We start from the raw sequence: 21291 nt of genomic DNA, 5'->3' as shown, positions 1-21291 counted from the left end.
ATGAGTTTTCTGATCTGCCCAGCTGTCTGAGGCTCCCAAGTCCTCTCCTCAAAGCTGAGGGTGATGCTGGGGATCCTCAGACGTGTTGGTGAGTGTGAAGTCACCCAGCTCCACGGAGGGCCGGGAGCCTGGGGATTAGCAGGACCCTGCCAGGTGACGTTCCCACCTGTGGCCCTAAATTTCCTTCCCACAATGGGAAACAAAAAACAATCCATTTTGATTTCTAGGTCATTGGGGAAAACACCACACTTGGTTTCCAAAAAGCTCTCTGGATTTCCCTCCGTTGTTGGGCCAGGAGTGGTCCTGAAGGCGGTGCGGGGTGTGGGGTCCTTGGGGTGCTGTCGGGTGCTCGTGGTTGGGGTTGTGGGGGCGATCAGTATGCCTGGGGCTTCCTCCAGCACTCCCCGCTTGTCGTATCGCCCAGCCGAGCTTCATAACAGCGCCGTTCTGCTGATAATGTCTTTCATTTTCAGCCGGAATATTAAAAAACGGCCCCGATTTGGCCGCCTTGCTATTGAAATGCTCGGCGGAGGGCAGGGGAGCCGAGGCAAAAGCAGAGATTAGGAAAAAAACAAAACAAAACAAAACAGAAAACAAAAGCCCACACAATTGTGGGGGCAGGTTGTGGGATCGTTGTGCTTCAAGACTGGCTGCAAATGGTCCCCTCTTCCTTGCTCAGAGCGTGTCTTGTTGGGTTGGTCCCCCGGCTTCTGGGGGCAGAGGTGTCTCTGGCGCACCCCAGGACTTTGCCTTAAATGGAAAAAAAATTAAAAAAAAGGAAAATTTTCACTCTGTGATCTGCCTGCCATCAGAAGTGCTGGGGAGGAACCCAAATGCAGCCAGGACAAGCCCTGCTGGGTGCTGCTGCCCCCTGGCCAGGCTGGGAGCGGTGAATGGTGAGCAGAGCACTGGGACGTGGTTGTTCCAAAGCCACAGGGCCCAAATGAGCACGCTTTGGGGGAGGAAACCTCCATCCCTGAGGGGCCGCAGCCTCAGGGTGGCATCTCCAAGAAAATCACCACGAAGAAGGAAGAAATAAACCCTTGTGTGCCTCTGATGCTGCCTTGGCGAGCTGCTGCAGCGTTGGGGAAGTTATCGGAAGGGGAAACCGAGGCAGGAGGAGGGCTGAGGTGCAGATGGTGCCAGCGGGGCTGACTCAACACCTGGAAAGGGCAGCGCCTGGGGAACCTGCGCGCTGCCACTGGCTGCCTCCATCCCTGCCCATCTGTTTTCCAGCGGCTGTGGGTTTGTTGCATTTACCTGGGGCTTCATTCCGGCTGGCCGCGAGCCTCCACGATCCTCTCTGAGTGCCAGCTTTGTTACCAGGCTGGGAGACGGGGTCGGGCGAGGTGGGATCGGAGGCTGCCCGCGCCGCGTGGAGCCCTGGCGGTGCCACTTGTGGCTGTGCCGAGCGCCAGGAGCGCTCCTGGGCTGAAGGGTGCGGGTCTGTGCTCGGGCTCTCCCGGTAAATGCAGCGCCGAGGCAGGACCCCGGGCTGGCAGAGCTGCACCCGAAGCAGTTGGCAGTGATTCTGGCTACGAAGGGCGGTCGCTCGGCTCAAAATGTCACCTGCAGCCGAAATCAGCTCGCCGCTCTTATAAATAGCACCGAGGGGTTTTGGAACCTTCCTCAACTCAGACGCGTCGGGCAAATTTGCAGAAGCTCTGCACGCCTGGTGACTGGCGGGCAGGTGCAGCGTGTGCTCGCTCAGATATGGTGCTTGTTTGCAGGGTTTATTTATTTATTATTTTATTTTTTTTTTAAGATGCTGCATCTTTAACAAGCCCTTGATAGATGAGGATTTGATGCGCGCGGTGACAAACAGCCTCTTCCTTCCTGCCCATATGCACCATCATGCTTTCAGTTTTTCCCCAGCATTATTATGGGAGGATATTGATTTTAAATCTGTTCGGGGACGCTGTAATTGTGTATTAGGTATTTTGTGTTGGTTTGTAGGGCTGCACTAATGCAAAAGGCTTGAGCGTTTCCGTACAATCTAGAGGGGGAAGATTGCTAAGGACCTTGAGGTTTTGAAGAGGAGAGAGGGAGGGAGGGAGGGGGGGAAAGAGAGAGAGAGAGAGAGAGAGAGATACTGTGGTAGGAAGATTCAGAGATCTGTTGTGCTTTTTTTTTTGTTGTTTTTTTTTCTTTCTTTTTTTTTTTTTTTCCTCCCCTTTCTCTTCCCCCAGTTGCTTTGCATCAGGGCATGAAAGGAGTGGAAACACCAGGGGGACAAAAGGCAACAGAACAAATGATGAAACTCAGTAAGGAAATCAACTGGATTCAGAATTTATCGCTCGCAAACGTTGCATTGATCAGAGGGCGAACAGTCATTATGTGCTCTCGGACTGCGTGATTAGGAAAGCAGATCAAGGCTCTCAGGATGATGATTTTTCTTACTTTCGCTTTTTTTTTTTTTTTTTTTTCCTCTGCCTGTAATGTGTGTGTGTGTGTGTTTGTGTGTGTGCGAGAGGAGGAAAATACCAAAGTCTCGCTGGCTGCTTCTGCAAAGAGGAAAGTCCAGCCTTATCTGATGCTCAGGTCTCTCCTCTCTCTCCTAGATGAGATTTTAGGCAAGAGAAGAGTATGTTCTCCCAACAGCAGCAGTGAGTGTCCTTTAGAAAGCAAGAAAGCCCGAAGTGAGTCCCCAAAGGGTAAGTGCTGCTTCTCCCTCCCCCCCCCATCCCCTTCCCCTTTCTTCTCCTTGCTTAATTGAAATTAGGGAGGGGAGGGGGGGCTGGAGAGGCTGCGGGGGGGTGCTGGAAGTCGCCAGCGCCGAGGGTGCCCGGGGAAGGCAGGCAGCGCTCTGCTTTCTTTATCTCATCGGAGGGGAGCTCGCGGCGCGAGAAGGGAATTGCCTCTTAATTAGAATAATTATTTTAGGGCTTAAAAAGCGAGCCGCAGGCTCGGCAGCGGATTTTAGGGGTGTTCCGACTTTCCAGGCGGCGTGCCTTGATTATGCGTTTAATATAAAAGATACGGAGAGGCTTATCGAGCTGGCATCTGCTCCTTTAAAGGGAAAAAAAGAGGAGCTAGCAGGGAGGATAGGGCTGCCTGGGTGTTTCGTATGCATTTATGGCACTGTTCCTATAGAGATGGAATCCGCCGAAGGTTCGTTTTTTTAGGGATTTTTTTTTTTATGAATCTCCCGATTTGCTTTCCGGCTCCTTTCTCCAAACACGATTTTCAAACTTTCTTTACAGCTGGCAAAGAGGGGAGGGGAACGGAGCCTGCAGCTAACGAGTTGGGCTCCAGGTTGCGTAAATGAGGGCTTGCAGGCCGTTGGCTTCCAGGCTTTGTTGTTAAGTTCAGACTAATTAGCTGTCAGGGATGCCCACCTCCATCACCGTGCCTAACCTGCGCTCTTCTGGCTATTTAAGAAGGAAAGAGGCAGGCTGGCTGGCTGGAGCTAGGTCCTGGTTTGGGGGCTTGGAGGCCAGCAGCTGAGCCTCCCCAAGGTCTCCATCCCGAGTAACGCCTCCAGGGAATCTCCTGGGGGTCCTTGCACACAGCAGTGTGTCCTGAAGCCTTCTGAAACCGAGTGCTGTACGTGATGAGATGTAAAGATATATCGCAGAGGCTTGTACCACATCCTAATCTTGCATAATGTTCCCCTACATTGTCTCTTCCTGGTTCCTCGTCCCCAAATTACGAGCTGAGAGGCAGAATATTTTGAGGGGATGCTGAATGCTAGCATTGCTCCGTGTGATAACGCTAACATCACCCAAGAACATCCGAAATCTCTCCTTGCACATAAGCATCTCCTGTCTGCTAAGTCCTCATTCCAATTAAAGGCACCTGAGCTTTTTCCTGGGCTTTTCTGGAAGGCAGGAGGATGCGCTGCTGCTCTTTACCTGTTTCCCTTGATTGGTTCTCTGCCCTGCTGCTGTTATCCTAGGAGTTTCTGGCAGCCGTGCAGGTAAGTTCCAGCAGATTGCTGGATTCCGAAATGCATTTGTTAGATGGGAACGAGGGCTCCTGGGCCACATCTGACAGAGCTGCTGTCTGCTTTGCTCGTCTGCTGAGGCCGTGCCCTTCCCAATTCCAGGACCACGGTGCTTAGAAAACGAGCCCAGGTAACAGCAGCTTCTGTGGCCGGGCTGAGAACGGGCTAAACTTTAATCAAGCCATCAGAAACCGAACTGCTGCGTTGGATTCACCCTAGGAAGGCGCCCGAACCTGCAGGGATGGGAGTTTTGGCCATGGGAGCAGCAGGGTCAGGCCATCCCCTGCTGTTCCCTCGCTCTGCCTTCCCACCGTTGCTCTTCACCTGCGTGGGCTGAGCGTGCACTAAAATAAATCCTGCTCCTTAACTCGGGGTGACTCAGTGCGGGATTCCCCCCCTGGCTCAGAGCGGGGTGCCCAGGAAGCCCCACACAGCAGCAAATTTTTGATTTTCCACTCCCACTTTTTTCTCAGAAAGCCTTCCCTGCCCTTTCCAGCGCTGCAAGGCGGAGTGGAAACTCTGAGCTGGGCCTTTTGCTAATCCCCCACATTACCTGTTTTTTTATTGCGTCCCATCACAGGGGACTCCCCTGCTCTCTCCAGCACCACGCAGGCATTTTAAGGCTGTGCTGCTGCTAGCACACCATCATAATAGCTGGAGGGAATAGGAACGGAGTCTTTTGTGCTTTTAGGGCCTTTATTTGCCCGCTCCCTACAAGGCAGAGAGGGTAAAGGAGCGGTAGAGCTGGAGTTTCTGTTCCCTGTGCCCAGGACAGTGAGAGCATCTTGCGGACTTGTCATCCTGCTGGCAGTCAGAAGGATGCATGCTGTGCCATTTCCAACACCATGGGCCCCAGGGGCTGGGGATTTGGGATTTGGGATCCACTGCTGCAGGGCGGATCCCAGCTGTGCTCGGTGGGGACGAGAAGTGAGCACAGCCTGAGATTTAGGGGTGGGAAGGGAAATGGGGACAACCTCCTCGCCAGGTCTGCGCCCACCCTTTCCCTTTGTGGGGCTGCAATCCTGGGGGCGCACAGGGCTTGGTGCCCCTTGCCTCATGGCCCTGACACAGCCCTGGCACTGCTGCCCCATCTCCCGGCCAGCTTTTTGGAGAGAAGCGACCCCACACCTCCAGCACATCTTGGGGACGAGGCCAGGAGAACAGGGGCAGGCGGGGCAATCACCGCCTCTCCCTCCCCGAGCGAAAAACCACCTGTGGGGCTGGCAGCCCTTCCAGCCGGGCAGCAGCAGCAGCAGCCCTCCCTTCCCCCTCGGCGATGCTCGATGCTCGCCGTGCGCACGCCGGAGATCAAAAGCCAGCCCTATCTCGGTGGAAACGGGGCCGCGGCTGTCAAACAGAGCAGAACGTTCTGGCGTCTCGTATGGAAATGCGAGCGGATCAGAGGCTCGGCGCGAAGGCTGCGCTGGCAGGGCACGGAGGAAGCTTTCTCCCCGGGAGACAATTCCCCAAGCGAAGCCCCGGCTCCCGAGGCAACGGCGGCGTGGCTGGAGATGCGCGACGCGCGGTGAAACGGAGCGCTGGCAGGAAAAGGGGGGGATAATGGGGAGGAAGGTTTCGGTTCCCCTTCGGGCTGCTGTGAAATAAATCTGCCGGGAGCCTCCTCGGCGTTTGGGAGGGTTTCAAACCAGGCTGGACCAAGCGCTGGAAAATCCAGCGGGAGGAATGTTGCGCTCACCCCCCGGGGCGGGCCGGTGGCCTTGCGCGCTGCTCTTTCCGCCGCTCTCTTTCCTTTGCTGTTGGAGGTGATTCAAGACAAAACCCAACCTTACTGCATCCTTGGGTAAGGAAGTGGATGGGAGCTGGGTCACAGCTGCGCAGTTCAGAACCAGCTCTGACAATTTGTTCCTCTATTTTTTATTTTTTACTTTTTTTTTTCTGTGGAGCTTGCCCGGTTGTCGTGGCACAGGAGGTGCAGGCTGGGTGCTCCTGCCCACCCCTGGGGCTGTGACGAGGTGGTGCAGCACCTCCACGTCCCCCACCCCAGCCCACATCATCCAGGAGCTGTTTTTTGGGGGGCTGGCAATGGGGAGAGGGGGTCCCCATGGCTGGAGATGCTCAGGAGGCCCCGTGTGTGCCCTCCTGGTGGCCGTGCCAGAGTCTGCTCCACACCTGGCAGCTGGAGGAGATTTGGCGAGATCAGTCCCTCCCGCATTCCCCCCCCCTCGGTAATGACAAAAGCAGACAGCAAAGCTTCAGCAGGGCTGGAATTACCGCTGGCTGAGTCATGTCAAATCTTGGAGTTTTCAGCGTGGAAAGCCAGCCTTTCCCCGGGCTCCTCCTCACCGCCCCCCCCTCGCACCTGAAATCTGCTCTGGGGCTGATCCGATGGAGTTTATGGTAATTAAGTGCTATTAACTCCCCTCCTCCTTCCTTTTTTTTTCTCTCTAATGACACAGCTGTGTTAAAAAAAAGCAGTGATTTCCCTAAAGCAGGTCTGCAGCACACGGCTTTGCTCCTTAGACCTTTGGTTAAGAGCATCAGAAGGGAGCAGGGAGAATTTGGTGCCCCTGCGCGTCCCCGGGGAGGTGGCAGCGGAGATGGGGATGGGAATTGGGTCCCTGTCCCCATCCCCATCCCCATCCCCATGCTCTTTCCACGGGTGCCCTGCAGGTTTGGGTACCTGCAGGTGTGGCTGTCTCTTCTTTTGGGGCAGGATTTTGTGTGCGGTGCGGGGTGGGGATAAACTCCTGGTGCCTGCTGGCTCGAAGTGGGTCCCGGCCCCGTGCTTTGCGCAGGGAGCCTGCGGTCCCCGAGGTGCAGGCTGGAGATTTCTCTTTTCGAGCAGTGCTTTGGGAGCTGGGGGCAGCTTGATTTTCTTTATTATTTATTTTCATGTATATATGCAGGCGGTAGGGTGGTCTCATCGTGCACCCAGCACAGCAGGAGCCCTGCCCGCATCCCCGTGAGTAATGAAAAGGTTTTGCCCCTGGGGAAGATCCCAGATAAAACAGCCCGAGAGCAGCCAAGGCAGAGAAGGGTAATTACTGGGAGTTGTGCTTACAGTAAACACAAAGCCCGTGGGGTTTCAGCTCCCCAGCAGTCGGGCTGGGATCCCTGCTGCCCAGGGAGCAGGCAGGGCCCTCCTCAAAGCTCGCAGGCATTTCGGGAAGGGGGAGAGGTGGGCGTGCTGGGCCATTTGTAGGCTTTTCTGGGTGTGAGGCTGAGCAAACCGTAGGGACTGCACGTGGTGCTACGTCTCGGGGCACGAGGACAGCTTGCTGCATCAGTTCTGTGTGTGCTAGTCATGGAAATTGTCCTAACACCCCCCCACACCCACCTCGCTCTTTCCTTTGCCCCCCATCCCTGTACTCAAAGCGATTTTTCCACTCTGTTTCTCTATGGAAAAAGACAAAAAAAAAATACAAAAATAAAGCCCAAATCTCTCTGCTCTTCAGAAAACTCCCACACGCCTCTGCTGGAGGACGCGGTGACTCAGATGACCCCGGAGGAGCACTACAGGCGCATGATGTCGGCGCTGAACGAGCACGGCACGTTCGAGGAGCAGCAGCAGCAGCGTCTCTACCAGCTGGCCAACAGCATGGCAGTGCCCAGCCACGGAGGTACGGGCACGGGGGGGACACCAGGGCTTGGGTTTGCCAATGGTTACGGCTTGTAAGATGTTCTGGTGAGGATCCTTTGGACCCTTTTTGCCCTCATCTCCCTGGAGGTGGCTGCTCTCAGCTGTCTGTAAGTGCTAACACCTTCTGGAGCAACCCATTGATGTTGCAGGATTTTGCTGAGCGTTGATAACGCCAGGTTTGGAACGTCTGTGCAATAGCTGCTGCCCACAGACATGGCGTAAATTGGTGTTAATGACCTTTTGCCTTAATGAGAATTAGATATCCCGTGATTTTACGGACAATTAACATATGCAGATGGAGCCGGGTCGCAGGGAAGGCAGCTCAGCAGGCAGACACTGATGTCAGGGGGACAGGTTCAGCCACGGTGTCATCTTCTGGAAGCGATTGTGTTTGCATCACCAGGGATCAATCTGCTCCTTTGCTAGCCAAAACCAGATCCACTGTGAAGTAAGAGGGTGCTGAAGGGACAAATCCAACTCTACACCCCGCCTGGTGAGGGCTTTATTGGGGCATGGCTGTGAGGACCACGTAGATTTCAGCTTCCAGCACTAAGACGTTGTCCCCAGACCTTCCCAGGTCCTCTGAGGTTGAGCTGGGGACAGCTGAGAGATCCCCCAGCCCCTCTTTATTTGCTGCCTGCTGCGTGTGCTGCTTGTTGTGCTGCTGTACGATGCCCGCCTGGCTGCTGGCTCGAGGCTGGAGCAGTACAGGAGCGTTTCTGCACCAAGATTTGTGCTGAAGAGAAGATGCTGCTGCTCTGCTCTTCAAAACAAGCTGGTGCTTGTAGATACAGGAGGGAAAATCCAAAGCCTGGCTCCAAACACGTTAACGGGTACCGCTGCGTGCCGCTGCCCTGCCCTGGGCAGGTGCCAGCACCTAAAGGGCACTGCAGGAAGGGAAGGAAAGGAAGGATCTCTGGAGACTTTTGCCTGCAGCTGGGGAAGAAGCTGCCTGGCTGCAGCGGAGCTGCGGGATGCCGTGCTGTGCCTAAAGGGGGCACCAGGCAGTTGCAGCTTCCAGCCGGGGAAGCGCTCAGCAGAGCGCAGGAGCGCAACCTTCCCGCACCGCTGCAGGGGTGCCTCGGCTGCCTCCTTGGCCCAGGGGGAGGCTGTGCGGTGTCCCGGCGGGGTGACCCAGCTCTCTGCATCCCTCAACGCTTGGGAGATGGAGGAGATGCCTCTGCTGCAGCACGGGGAGCAGAGCTGAGCGCTGGTGCTGTGCCAGGATGCAGGGTGCGGGGGCTGGCAGGCGCTGCCGGGGGGTCTGGGGGAGCGCGAGCAGCATCCGTGAAGCATCCAGCAGGAGCTGGAGGAGAATCTCCAGTCTGGAGTGCAAATCCCCAGGGCTCCTTGTTAGGTTAATGAAGAGGCTGTCTTCTTTTCCACTCTGTTTGATTTGATTGGCTTCTCTGGGGGCAGGAAGGCGATTCCTTTCGCTGCAGAGTAAGAATTTGCTCATCAGCAGAGGCACAGCACAAGGCTGTGCGCAGACGAACGGTGGTGAACACGGCACACGCCTCGGTGCTCGGCTGTCCCAGGGGTTTCCAAGAGGTGCAGGGCTCCTGCAAACACCATAGTTTGGGGGCAGCACCATGCCCTGTAGGGCTGGAGTTGTTGTCTTGTGAACCCAAATGTGCAAAAGCACCAGAGGTTGCGCACAAAGGGGCAGCACCTCCAGACACCCAGGTCTGCCTAGACCATGCTGGACACATGCTCTGTAATACTCGGCACCAAACGGGGTGCACACACACCTCTATTTAACAGGAGAGCCCCCGTGCCCTGGGCACCCGCTGGTGCTGGACACGCAGACCACACGCAGCTGCTGCCACCCCCTTCTCCCCCCGCGTCATGAGTGCAGTAGCTCATTTCCATGAAAAGCCTGACGCTTTATTTATTATTATTTTTTTTTATGATTACGATTAAATCATCATCTCAGCCTTTGCGGGACGAGGGGGCACCCTGAGATTTGGGGTGGGCATTGGAGAAGAGGAGCCGGCACCGAGGGGCTCTCCGGTCCCGCCGCCGAGACAAAACTTGGTGAATTTTGGATGGGCTCCGCGCCGCGGGGCCCTGGTTGGGCCATAAATTATTCGTGCCACTACAAAGCGCAGTTTATCTGCGGGCTCGCACGGAGGCACCAATAACATTAATAATTTAAAAAATGTTAATAATTTAGAAATCTTTTTTTTTTTTTAATTGCCTTTCTCCTCCTCCCCCCCCTCTCCTCCTCCTCCTCCTCCGCCCCCGTGCTCCCAGCGGCATTCATCCGGCATTCTGCATTCAGGCTGCCTCCGTGCCTGGCTCCTCCATCCGCCGGCGTCCCCCTGTCAATCAATCTGATTTCCCAACTGTCAGAGTGCAGGATTGTAAATAACAGACCCTCGGGGGGGGCCGGGCGAGGGGCAGGGGCACGGGGAAGGGGGGGAGAAGGAATGGGAGAGCAAGAGGAGACGGGAGGGCGGGTGTGCGGGGGGTTGCTGCGGTCATTCGGGATCAATGCGGCTCCTGGAGCTGGCCGCGCGCCAGCCTTCTAAATTACAGGCGCTGTGGCAATCAGGAGCGACCTGGGCTTTGCAGATAATTAATTTATAAACATTGGAGGTGCGCCGTCCCCTGCTCGGAGAATTCTCTCGGCTTTTTTTTTTTTTACGCCCTCCGATGGGGTTTTGGTGCCTCCGCTCTTCCTTAGGCTGGAAATTTGTAGGGTGTTGGAGCGTTTGTCCCCTCGTTTGGTGTGGCTGTGTGTGTGTGAATGTGGCTAGAAGTGGCCAGGTACCCGTGTGCTGCTTGTTCCCAGCCCAGCTTGCACAGGCTTTGAGCCCTGACCACAGCAAAAATATTCGGTGGGGCTCGGGCACGGGATGCGTGGATGCTGCAACCCCCAGAACCCCCCAAAAAATCAGCGTGCTGGTGGAGGAAGGCAAGGAGAGGGAACAGGTAGCGTGGCCAGGTTGTGCAGCACGCTCTCATTAACTTTGCTTTATTAATTGGTTGTGGGAAGAGGGCTGATGCACACCGCTTGGCGGGGAGGGCTTGGAAATCGCAGGCAGCTCCTGAGCAGGGTGTGCTCGTTAAGATAAATCCTCCTCTCCTCCTCTCCCCAGCTGTGTTTTGGTTTCCTTTCGCAGCGTGGCACGCCTGAGTGTGCGAAGGAGGTTTCCTGTAAGCGTGCATCCGTGTGCGTGCGTTTCCTGCCTGTCATGTGAATGGCAGCAGAGGTTTTGTTGTGGGTTCGAAGCGAGCCGCGCGTAGGAACCAGGCACCGCTGGTGCTGAGCTGCCAGAGCAGCTGCAGAAAAACCCCAGTCGCTGCAGCTGGGAGCCGTGCCCGAGTCCCTTCTTGCCCTTTTTGGAGGTTTGTCCACCTGTGGTGGTCCCCGAGGAGGAGAGCAGAGTGGGAAGCTGTTGCCTGGGCATCTCCTGGTGCTCTCCAGCAGCCCCATGGCTGTCACCATCGTGTGGCACTGGGCCACCGCCTGGGCGATGGGGACAGGCGCCTGGGGTGGGGGGGAGCTTGACCGAGGGCTGCGTTTTGCATTTTTTTCGGGCTGCTGAAGGCGCCGTGCCCCGGGCTGGAACGAGGGGGGGCCCCCTCGCCGTGCCCCAGCAGCAAAACCACGCCGGGCGCGCCCCAACCTGCGCGAGCGAGGGGCCCCCCGGGCTTTGGGGGCTCCGGGTTCTGCTGGAGCAGCCCCCGGAGCTTTTTTTTTTGGGAGGGGATTTTGGGGGAAGCAGCCCCCCTCCCGGCCCGGGTCTGAACAGCTCCCGCTCCCTTGTGCCCCCCTCCCCGCCTGCCTCCTCCCCTCCCTCCGCCAGGAAGGCAATTAAGCAGCAATCCGCCCCCCTCCCTCCCTCCCCTCCCGGAGTTGCACAATTTCCTCCGCTGCCCAACTCCCTCGGCGGCGGAGGCGGCTCCGGCTCCGAGCCCCCGCTCTGCAGGGTGAGCACCCGGGGGGGGGGCAGCGGCTGGGCTGGGGGCTGCGGGGCTGGGGGCTGCGGGAGGGAGATTGGGATGGATGGATGGAGGGGGGGGGGACCCGCTGTCCCCAGCTGGGGAGCCGGCAGCAGCCGGGTTGGGGAACTGGGGGTCCTTCGGGTAAAACGAGGGTGGTTTGGTGGTGTTTTATTTTGTGGGGGGGTGGCGGCTGATCCTTTCCCTCTCCCCAGATCTGCTCCGGGCTCGGCAAGAGGTGGCGGCGGCGGCGGCGGCGCGCAACCCCGGCGCGATGGAAGCGCACATCCCCTCCGGCAGCAACTCGTCCAGCCAGAGGAGGAAACAGGGGCTGCCCCAGCACAGGGACACCCACTTCCCCGAAAGGTACCTTCGGGGGGGGGGACACGGCTCTGCCAGGCCGCTGGGGAGGGCTGGCCGCGGTTCCCCCCCGCCCCGGGGCGGGGTTAGCAGCGGGCACGGCTTGGGAAAGGGGCTGCGCTTTTTGGGGAAGGGCTTGGGGGGGCTCCAAGCAGCCCCGTGGGGACCCCAAAGGGCAGCGCAGCCCTGGATGAGGGGGCACGGAGGATGGGCTGCCCCGCTGTCACCTCTTGTAGGTGCGGGGGTTTTGGGGTTTGGGGGTGGGACACGGAGGGGGGTGATGGGGGCTTCCCGCACTGCCTGCCTGTTGGGAGCCGTCCCAGCCCTGCCTCGGGTCCCTTTCCAGCCTGTCCTTAGGCACAGAGCAAGTGAAGGTGTTGAAGCTGGGGTTTTAGAGCTCCCCCAGATAGGGAGAGAGGAGGAATGCAGTAGGGTGGAATAAAAAGAGGAGAAATTTTCCTTTTTTTTTTAGAGGAAGAAGGAGGCGAGGCTTCCTTTTTCCACTGACAGGAGTGCTGGAAAGCTGATTTCCCTCCCTCCCAAGAAATTCTAGCTCATTTATCTTGCTCTGTGCCACAAGCCATTCCCTCCACAATCAGGAACTTCAGAGGGAAATTAAATTAAAGCTGCGTGAGCTCCTGACAAGGATCGCAGAGGTGGGGATGCAAAGACTTGGGGTATCACGGGACGAGCAGTGGAAAGCTCCAGCATCTAGCCTCGTCTGGCTTTCATCTCGGGGTGGGAGCAGCTGGATATATGGATTCTGTAGCGTGCATATTAACCCTCTGGGTTTCGAGTCCCTCCGTTCGTTACAGCCTCGGGGATCCCGTCTGTTTTTCCCTCTCTCTGAGCGAGGAGGCTGGGCGCAGACCTTCCTCCTGCGGGGTGCACTTTGGCTAACCCGCCCCGCCAAACCCCAAGCCAGGCCACGTGGATCGTAGGCAGACCTGCGAGGAATGCAGGGATAGAGGAGCTTCAGTGCAGCCAGGCAGAGGGGGGGGAATTTGGAAATTTTCTCCAGCTCTGTGTGGCCTGGAGAAGAGCCAGGCCAGCCGGAGGGCTGGCTGCAAGAGCCCCCGCGGAAGGGTGGAGGCGGCGCGCGGGGAGGCGCTGCACGCAGGGGGGGCAAAACTGCACAGGAGGGAGATCCCTATCGCGCCCAGAGGTGCTCTGCTGCCAGGCAGGTGCTGTGATGGAGCTGGGCAGGGCCAGGAAACGTTAAATCGGTTGGGAAGAGGGCAGGGAGGCAGCCAGCAGGCTCAGCAGAGGCTGGAGCTGGGAGCTGTGCGCCTCCCCGCAGCGCTGCTGTTGGCGATCCCGATCTCCGAGTAGCCCTGCAAGCTAGCACGTGTCAGACAGGGATCCCGGTGAGGTGAGGAGGGGAGGAGAGCACGCAGAGCCCCAACCTGGCGTGGGTATTGAGAGAAGAACCTGCAGGCCCTCGGGTTCAGTTTGCAGGGTCACCCCATGTCTCAGTTTCCCTTCCTGCGCTGTGACGGGGCCCTGGTTTTAGGGATTTTCCTGGGGTTTTAGGGATGCCAGGAGAAGCCACGGCCACGCGTTACAAAGCAGAAAAGCACCGTGTGGGTTAAATCCTGCCTTCCCTTCTCCCTGGTGCTGTTAGCCTTGGGTTTTGCTCTTGGCTGCCATGGTCCCTGTCAACCAGGTCAATCACAGCAGCCTTTCTGCACCTTGTCGTGCAGGTGTGGACGTTGTAAAGGGTTCAGGTAGGCACTGACAGAGGCGGCGGCGATGGAGGAAGCGGGCTCACGTGCGTGGGCAAGCCGTAGGTAGATTTCTGACATCTCCTTTCCCCGGAGCAGAAGTAATAATGCATGATGCGGGGGGATGCGAGCTGTTTGGCGCGGCGTTAAAATTCCATTCCGGCTTCCCAGCGGGAGATCTGCGGGGATCAGGTCAGCTCTCCAGCGTGGGCAGGAATAATTAGCCACTCCAGGCGTTACGAGGGGGGGAAAACCCACGCAGGTGACCCGGTTGTGCTGAGCCAGGGCAGTGCTGCCGCTCTCGCAGAGGCAGGGACGGAGGGAGCTTTGCCAGCAGGAGCTGCCCACTCGGTGCTCCGCTTCCCAGGTGTGAGGAGGGTGGGAGGCGAGGAGTCAGAGCCAGGGAACATCTGGGAAGGGAGGCGTGTGCCCGACTTTTTGGGTAGGCGTAACGAAGCAGGAGGTAGGGAGATGGGTGCTGGCTGTGCCAGTGTGTGCTCCAAAAAACACTAAATGGGCATTTTTTGGGACTGGGTCCAGGATCCCTTGAGCAGGGCAGTGTTCCCTTCACCTCTCCGGCTTCCCCAGCTCTCGGGGGCGGTTTGTAAAAGCTGTGCCCCTCGCAGTGCCCGTGGCCAGACCTGGAGCCGGGCTGCTGCTTGAGAACCCATTTGGTTTCGTTTTCCTAAATCCTTCCCGAGATCGGCTCAGCCTGGGCTTACGGAGCGCCAAGCTCCGGTGGTTTGTTTGAAAGGGCTGTTGAGTTAGCTCGGAGTTATAAAAAGACTTGGAAGAGGAAAGGGTACAGCTCGAAGGTGTCACTGTTACTGCTCCAGCCTGGAGAACTTCCCATCTCCAAGCTGCTCCGGCTCCTGCAGGAACGGCAGGTGGCTGCGCCCTGCACAGGCTGGGCTGCTGGGATCCTGCTACCTCCCGAATTTTTTGGCACCGGGCTGGCTTTGCTGCCTTGTTTGGCCTGGCAGCTTCTTAGCCAGGGTGCTCGGCTCCGGGTACGTGGTGCAGGACCTGCTCCTGTGCCGTGCTCCGGACCTGGAGCTGGGCAGACCCCGCTTCTCTGGGGGTTGGGAGATGCTGGAGCCTTTCCCTTTCCCCCCTGTGCTCCTTGCTGCCCTCCTACACTCACCTTGCCCTGCCCCACATCCCCCTCTCTGCTCCAAAGCCTTCATCCACCTTCCTCCCACTTCTGCACCTCCTCACCTGGGGCAGCGCAGAAAGACCCCGGAGCTCGCCCTGCCCTAGGGATTTTGGCTTTGGCACCGCTTTGCGTTTTGAGCCCCCAATTCCCCCCAGCCAGCCCCTCCACGCCCAGGACAGCAGAGGTACATGTCCCTTTCTGCCTGCAAAACCCGAGCACCGTATTTTTGAGCAGCCTTTTCATTTCATTTAGTTCCCCTTCCTGGCACTGGCAGCGCCTGTGGATGGCGAGCCAGGAGCTGTGCCTGCCGATTACCTCAGGTTTGAAGTGTCTCTCCCTATCAAATGCAAAGCAGAAGCAAGCAGGGCTCTCATGCATCCCTTTTTTTTTCCTTTTTTTTTTTTTTCCTCCTCCTTCTTCCATCCGTTCTAAATTTATTTCCATGCCTTGCCGCTTTCAATCTGCATTTCCTGACCCCCTCACGTCTCCAGCCGCTGCCTCTGCCCAGAGCCTGCCGGGGGGAGCTCGGGAGGCTGCGAGGGGGTTAAGGCGAGAGGCTTGGCTTTACCAGTATAATGTGTAACCCCGTAATGACTTTAAATATTGATTATTTGAAGGCCATTAGTGCTTATTGTTAAAGAAAAGTCAATACTTTTTAAGCCTCGCGAACCATTTGTCTCCTGTTAAAGGACATATCAAATTTAGCAGCATGCAGCGCAAATCCCCTAATACCCTGCTCCCGAGCCTCCAGCTGGCACAGGAGGGGAAAAAAAAGGGTCGGGGGAAGGACTGGGCAGCACCACGGAACTGCTCTCTTGGGGCAGGGACCAGGCTCATCATTCACCTCCTCGGGGGGCCGGGGCTGTAACTCAGCCCTTGCTCTGGGAGGAGGAGGAGGAGGAGGAAGGAAACGAAGGGGGCTGGTGCCCGCGTGGGAAAGGATGCGAGGATTTGCATTTCGCTCTGCCTGAGAGCGCACGGCAGCCTTGGCTCGGGTCTCGGGGGGCTTTTTTCTCAGGGGCTGCCTTTTTCTCAGAGCTTGGCTGTCTCCAGGCGTGCTGGGAAGCAGTCGCCGGCCCCGTGGAGGAAGGAATTGGGCTCCCCGGCTCCTGCCCCCGTGCCAAGGGCCAGATTTGGGGGAGCAGCAGCATCGTCCCCATCTGATGGCCCTAAGCTAGGTGGGAGGCAGGCAGTGCTCATCCTCGTGGTACCATGGCTGGGGAGCATCGGTGTGCCAGCAGGGAGCAGGGTCCCTCATCCCCTGGGGATTTCCTGCTTGTCCCACGTGTATTTGGGGTGCCCTGCGTGGGGCAGGTGCCGATGCCTCCCCCTGAATTTCCCTCCCCATCGCTCGCCTGCCTGGCCCTGCCCTGAGCTGATCCCTGCTCTGCTGGGAGCTGGAGGCCACGAGCAGCCCCAAATTCCTTCGGGATCGCGGTGAGCACAGCATTAAGGCGTAGGAACAACCTCTGGTTAACGCCACGCTGCCACCAGAGGGAAAAAGATCCTTTTTTCCCAAGCCCAGCCCCGATCTCCAGCTTCCTGGGTCTCCTCTTGGCTAAAACCCGGAGCCTCTCCTCGTTTTTTAGCATCTCCCCGTAGAGCCTGGGGCCGCTGCGCACCGCTCCCGGCACCAAATCGGGGGACGCATCCCCCGCCTGCCCGGCCTCGGAACAGTTAAAAGCGACTTGATTTCCTAAATTGCTTCTTATAAAACGACCAGCACGTCTGCCAGCCTCGTCTCCCCATGATTACAGCTAATTACGATCGAGCGGACACCTCCTCGCCCCCGTCATGCCGCTTTAATTGTCCGTTATTCATCTGCAGGCTGTCCGGGGTGGCAAAGCACTTGGCAGCCCAGCGACCGAGGCCTCGGCTAATTGTGAGGCCTCGGGGATTAGGGCAGGTGATTACACACTTCATGGTGTAATTACATAAGCATCGCTTGGCTGCTGCCCCGGCTCGGAGCCGAAGGTCAGGCGCTGCGTTACCTGAGATTAATTGGAGCTGCCAGCGGAGTGCGAGGTGCTGGCGGAGCGGTTATACGATTAGCATTAACATTTCAGCAGCGACGGATCGATCCGTGGCTCTCCTCCAGACACAGCGAGCTGTGCAATTAGTTTAGAGGAGAGCTAGGGGAGGAAGGAGGAGGAAAGGAGAGACGGGGAGACAGCCGCAGGAGGAGGAGGAGGAGGAGGAGGAGGAGGAATTCAGAGGGGGCTCGCAGCCCGCCCGCTGCTGCCCATCAGCCTCTTGCAGCATTTCGTGGGGATTTGGAGAGGTGGCTGCACGGTGAAACAATTCTGGGAAGACCCAGGGAAAAGGCAGAGCGTTTCCTTGTGGTGCTCGTTGGAAAGCCTGCAGGGAGCCCCTCTCACCCCCAAATCCTTCTCACGAGCCCTGGGGGCAGCCCAGCCCCACCTTGGCACCCCTCAGCCCCACGGAGAGGGGGAGCTCTCCTTGCCGTGAGGTTTCCCGTGCCTCCCCACTGCCTTTCTCTCACCCTCCGGTCTCTCCCGCAGCAGCCTTTACGGGGAGATGTTGTAAAATGAAAATAAACGGCGCAGCACTTGGCTTTGCCTCTGGATGCCCTGGTGAAGGTAATAATGTTGTAAGTGGCCATCAAAAGGAATTAAGAGACATGCAGCCGGAAAGCAGAGATTTGCTTGCAGGCTCCCAGGGCAGATTTGACTAATGGAAGAGACCTTGGCTCCTCTTCCCTTCCTGCATATTCTTTTTTTTTTTTTCTTCTTATTTTTTTCTGCAACAAGCAAGCAGGCTCTACCTGCCTTGCTCCTGGGCATTGTCCCCTTCCCCACCCTCAATCCTGCCTCTTCCAGTCACCTTCCACCTTCCCCAGCTCCCCAAATGCTTCTTCCCGCTGACCCTGTGGCACTCGGAGCTCACGTTCCCCGTCCCCAGCTCCCCTTTCTCCATCTCACATCCCGCTTTCCTCTCCAGAACTGGGGATCATCCCTCGTCCCAGTGATTCCTGTGATCCCCGTGATGCCTTCAGATCTTCACAGCCCCAGCTCCTCAGATCTAGAAGGGCTTTTTGGTTGTAAGGGAGCTGAGACAGAAACCCAAGCTTGAAGGGAAAGGCAAAGGCAGCATCCCCAGCGTTGCGTTTGCAGCTCTGGGTAGCCAAGGATGCTCTGAGCAGCCCAGCTCAGAGTAAATGAGGAGCAGGAGGGTGAGGGCAGGTAGGGCCTGTGGAGTTTGGGCTGATTTCTTCCCCGTCTGGTTCTGCTTTTCTGTATTTATTATTTTCTCCTCCTTTGCAAGTTTTACATCCAGGAAACGGGCATCTTTCTTATCTCGGCCCAGCCCCTGGTGGTGCAGAAAAGGGATGCTCTTCCTGAGCCAGCTTTTCAACCTGGATTTCTTTTTTCTGGTCCCCGCAGGGAGATATCCCACCCGCCGCCGCTGCTCTCGCCCCAGAACGCGCCCCATATCGCCCTGGGGCCCCACTTGAGACCTCCTTTCCTCGGGGTGCCTTCGGCCCTGTGCCAGACACCAGGTGAGTGCAGGAGGTGCCACGTTTCAGCACGGGGTTGGGAATGGGTTGGGTTGGGTTGTGGAAGCTCTCCTGCTCGGCCCTTTGGAGAGCTCCCCCCGATTGAGCAGGGGGTCAGTGCTGGGCTGAATAACCCCGTGTCGTTTTGCCCTCCCTGTCCCCAGGTTACGGGTTCCTGCAGCCGGCACAAGCAGAGATGTTTGCACGGCAGCAAGAGATGCTCCGAAAGCAAAACCTGGCGAGGTGAGGAGCGTGGGGGGCGAGCCCTGCCCTTCTTTTCCCTGCTTTCAGGCAGGGCGGTGTGGGATGTGGGGCTGGGGGAGCCGTGCACGAGCAGGAGAGAGACATCCAGCCGATCCCAATGGATCTGAGCGCGTGGGGACCGCTCTTGGAGAGCCCCCAGCTCAGCTTCAGCCATGCTGCGGGTTAACAAGTTCCTTTTGGGATCTTCCAGTGACCTCCTCTGCCTCTCCCCGTGCAGGTTGGAGATGTCGGCCGAGATCATCCGCCAGAAGGAGCTGGAGAACCTCCACAGGCAGCGGCTGCTGGCCGGCGACCCTCTGAGCCTCCACCCCGGCTTGCCCCCGGACCACCCGGCCCTGCGCAACGTGCACGACATCCCCGAGGGCCACCCGCTGCGGGAGGAGCTGTCCCGGCGCAACGCCATGCTGGTGCTGCGGCACAACAACGCGCCCCTGCTCTCCCTCAACCCCGGCGTCCCCAGCAGCGCCACGCCGCCCAAGGAGCAGCCGCGGCGGGGCAGCAGGAAGGCGGCACAGCACCGCGCCGAGCCGCAGGGGCCGAGCGAGGCCAAGGAGGCGGCGGAGCCCCGCGGGGCGCGGGACGGGGCCCCGGACTGTAACGACGAGGAGATGAAGGACTCGGAGAGCGACGCCGACGTGAGCGACGAGAAGCCCGAGAGCCTGAAGGCGGAGAGCAGCGGCTCGGCCGCCGAGCTGAAGGAGTGCAAGGAGGCGGGGAAGGGCTGCGAAGGGGCCAAGGAGCTGGGGGAAGGGGCCGCCGGCACCAATGCGCCCTGCAGCTCGTCCAGTGCCGAGTCCCCCAGCCACTTGCTCGGGCCGGGCATCAACAAAAGTGAGGTGAAATACCTGCCGCCAGCCTCCATCCCGCCGCCCCAGCCGCTGCCCTTTGGGTTCCCCTACACGATGAGCCCGTACTTCCATGCAGGTGGGTGCGCCGAACACAGAGCTTGTCCCCTTGCCGTCCTGCAGCGTGCTCGTGGTGGCCCTTCTGTACCTTTTATTTAGGTTAAAAGGCCCCCATTTGCCCCAGAGTGGGTCAAGGGTGGTTACGAGCACCAGCAGGGACAGAGCAGGTCCCAAGCATGTGAAAAAAGGCGAGGGCGATGTGATGGGTTAGGGGACCTTGCAATTTCGGGGACCTTCTCCATAAACCGTGGTTAGGAGAGCTGTGAAATACAGGCAGCTTCAGGGAGAGGTGAGGCAGATGACTGGCGGCAAGGATCTGCCCTACAAAGGGACGGGTCAGAGGTTTTGTGCCTGGAAGGGAGGCCGGAAAGTCAGGGCAGGCTGTCGGGCTGCGCTCAGCTGGTTTGGAGCCAAAATTATTCCTTTCCCTGCAGCAGCTTGCCCATCGGGTGGGCCAGACCGGCAGGGAAACCACGACCAGCTCTCCGCCATCCCCAGCCGAAAGCCAAACCCGCTTCGGCTAATAATAATTAGCAGAGCAATTAGCAGGAGGCAGGAGCAGGCGGGGGAGGGAGACCGGGGTGGGGGGCACGGCACGCGGGGCGCCGAGCCTGCCTCCTCTCCGTGCGGAGAGCCGCGGCGGCGGGGAGCGCGGCTGCCCGGCGCTCATTAGAGCTGCCTTCCAGCCAGGAAGGAGGAAGCGATTTTTCGCTGACAGGCAGGTGGCCAGCCTGATAAATATTCCTGCTGCCGGGGGCTGCCGAGGCGTCCTCGCAGGAGCCCTTCTCTCCCGGCCATTAAGGGCAGAAGCGCGCACGGCTCCGGCGCGCATCGGCCGCGCGAGGCTCCGCGGGGAGGCCGGGCTGTGCACGGGCTCGCTGCCTTCCCCCAGCGAGGCCCGGGTTCCTGTAATAGCCCATTTATTATTATCACTTCGAATTTCTATCACCGGCGTGTCTGGAGGCCTTGGCAGAGATGAGCGCTTCTGCTTTTGCTCCTGATTTGTGGAGCCGGCCGCAGGTCTGGTCCTGAGGGCGGTTTTTGCTTTCGGTGGTGGCTGCGTGCAGGGGAACAGCACCGGGCTCAGGATCCCTCGTGCCAGGAAAAGCTCCTGGTTTGGGATCAGGGCACATCCCGTGCGGATGGGGGAGCCGGGAGGAGAGCTCAGCCGCTGAAATAGCGAGGGCTGCATTGATCCAAGTGCTGCAGGGGCCCTGGGCTGCGCCAGGGTAATGTGCAGCAACACAAACACAACCAAAAAAAAGGGGTTTTTGGCCCTTGAGGAGCGGCTCTTGGAGGCAGGCAGGGAGGCAGAGCTGCACCCCCCTTGTGTGCCAAATAAATCCCCGAACACTTCGGAGGGCTGCTCTGCTCTTTTGGCCTGCCTGGTCCCGGCATTGTGGCACGAGACAGGGAGCGTGGTGCCGGGCCGGGAGGCTGAGCTGGCTGGAAATGCCGGCTCCTCAGGGCCTGCAGCAAGGGAGCTCCTGCTGCGGAGGCAGGAGCCGCTCGGCGTCCCCGCCGGGAGGAATATTGACGGCAGCCAGAGCCGGGTCGATTCCCGCAGCCGCCTTCTGGGGACCTGGCGGCTGCCGCCTGACCTCATCTCGCCGAGGTTTCAGCAGCCCTGCTCCCCTCCTCCTCCTCCTCCTCCTCCTCCTCCTCCTCCTCCTCCTCCTCCTCCTCCTCCTCCTCCTCCTCCTCCTCCTCCTCCTCCTCCTCCTCCTGCTGCCGCCCCCGTCCTCCGGCGAGGTGAAGGATGGAGCGTGCAGGAGGCTAAAATCCTCGCATCGATCCGGAGGCTGGAGAGCAATTAACGGGAGGCTGCTGGTGGGAGGGGGCGCAGGGCTGGGTTTGGAGGGGGAGC

At 58.6% G+C, this 21291-nt stretch overlaps 1 protein-coding gene across 2 annotated transcripts in view; it reads left to right on the top strand.

Moving 5' to 3' along the window:
* SAMD11 (sterile alpha motif domain containing 11) overlaps window positions 1-21291 on the top strand; it is a 102457-nt gene that overhangs the window by 72196 nt on the left and 8970 nt on the right. The window contains exons 6-11 of one of the 2 annotated variants that reach the window (XM_068658907.1): window positions 2562-2654; window positions 7363-7527; window positions 11714-11864; window positions 18143-18258; window positions 18420-18498; window positions 18737-19443. In XM_068658907.1, coding sequence (XP_068515008.1) covers window positions 2562-2654; window positions 7363-7527; window positions 11714-11864; window positions 18143-18258; window positions 18420-18498; window positions 18737-19443 — 1311 coding nt within the window. The remainder of the gene's footprint in view (window positions 1-2561; window positions 2655-7362; window positions 7528-11713; window positions 11865-18142; window positions 18259-18419; window positions 18499-18736; window positions 19444-21291) is intronic. The other variant, XM_068658908.1, reaches the window with a different exon arrangement.

The sequence above is a fragment of the Anas acuta genome, chromosome 22 (assembly GCF_963932015.1).
Source record: "Anas acuta chromosome 22, bAnaAcu1.1, whole genome shotgun sequence".
NCBI lineage: Eukaryota > Metazoa > Chordata > Aves > Anseriformes > Anatidae > Anas > Anas acuta.
Note: the sequence above shows the minus strand (reverse complement) of the source record. Positions and strands in the feature narration are given on the sequence as shown.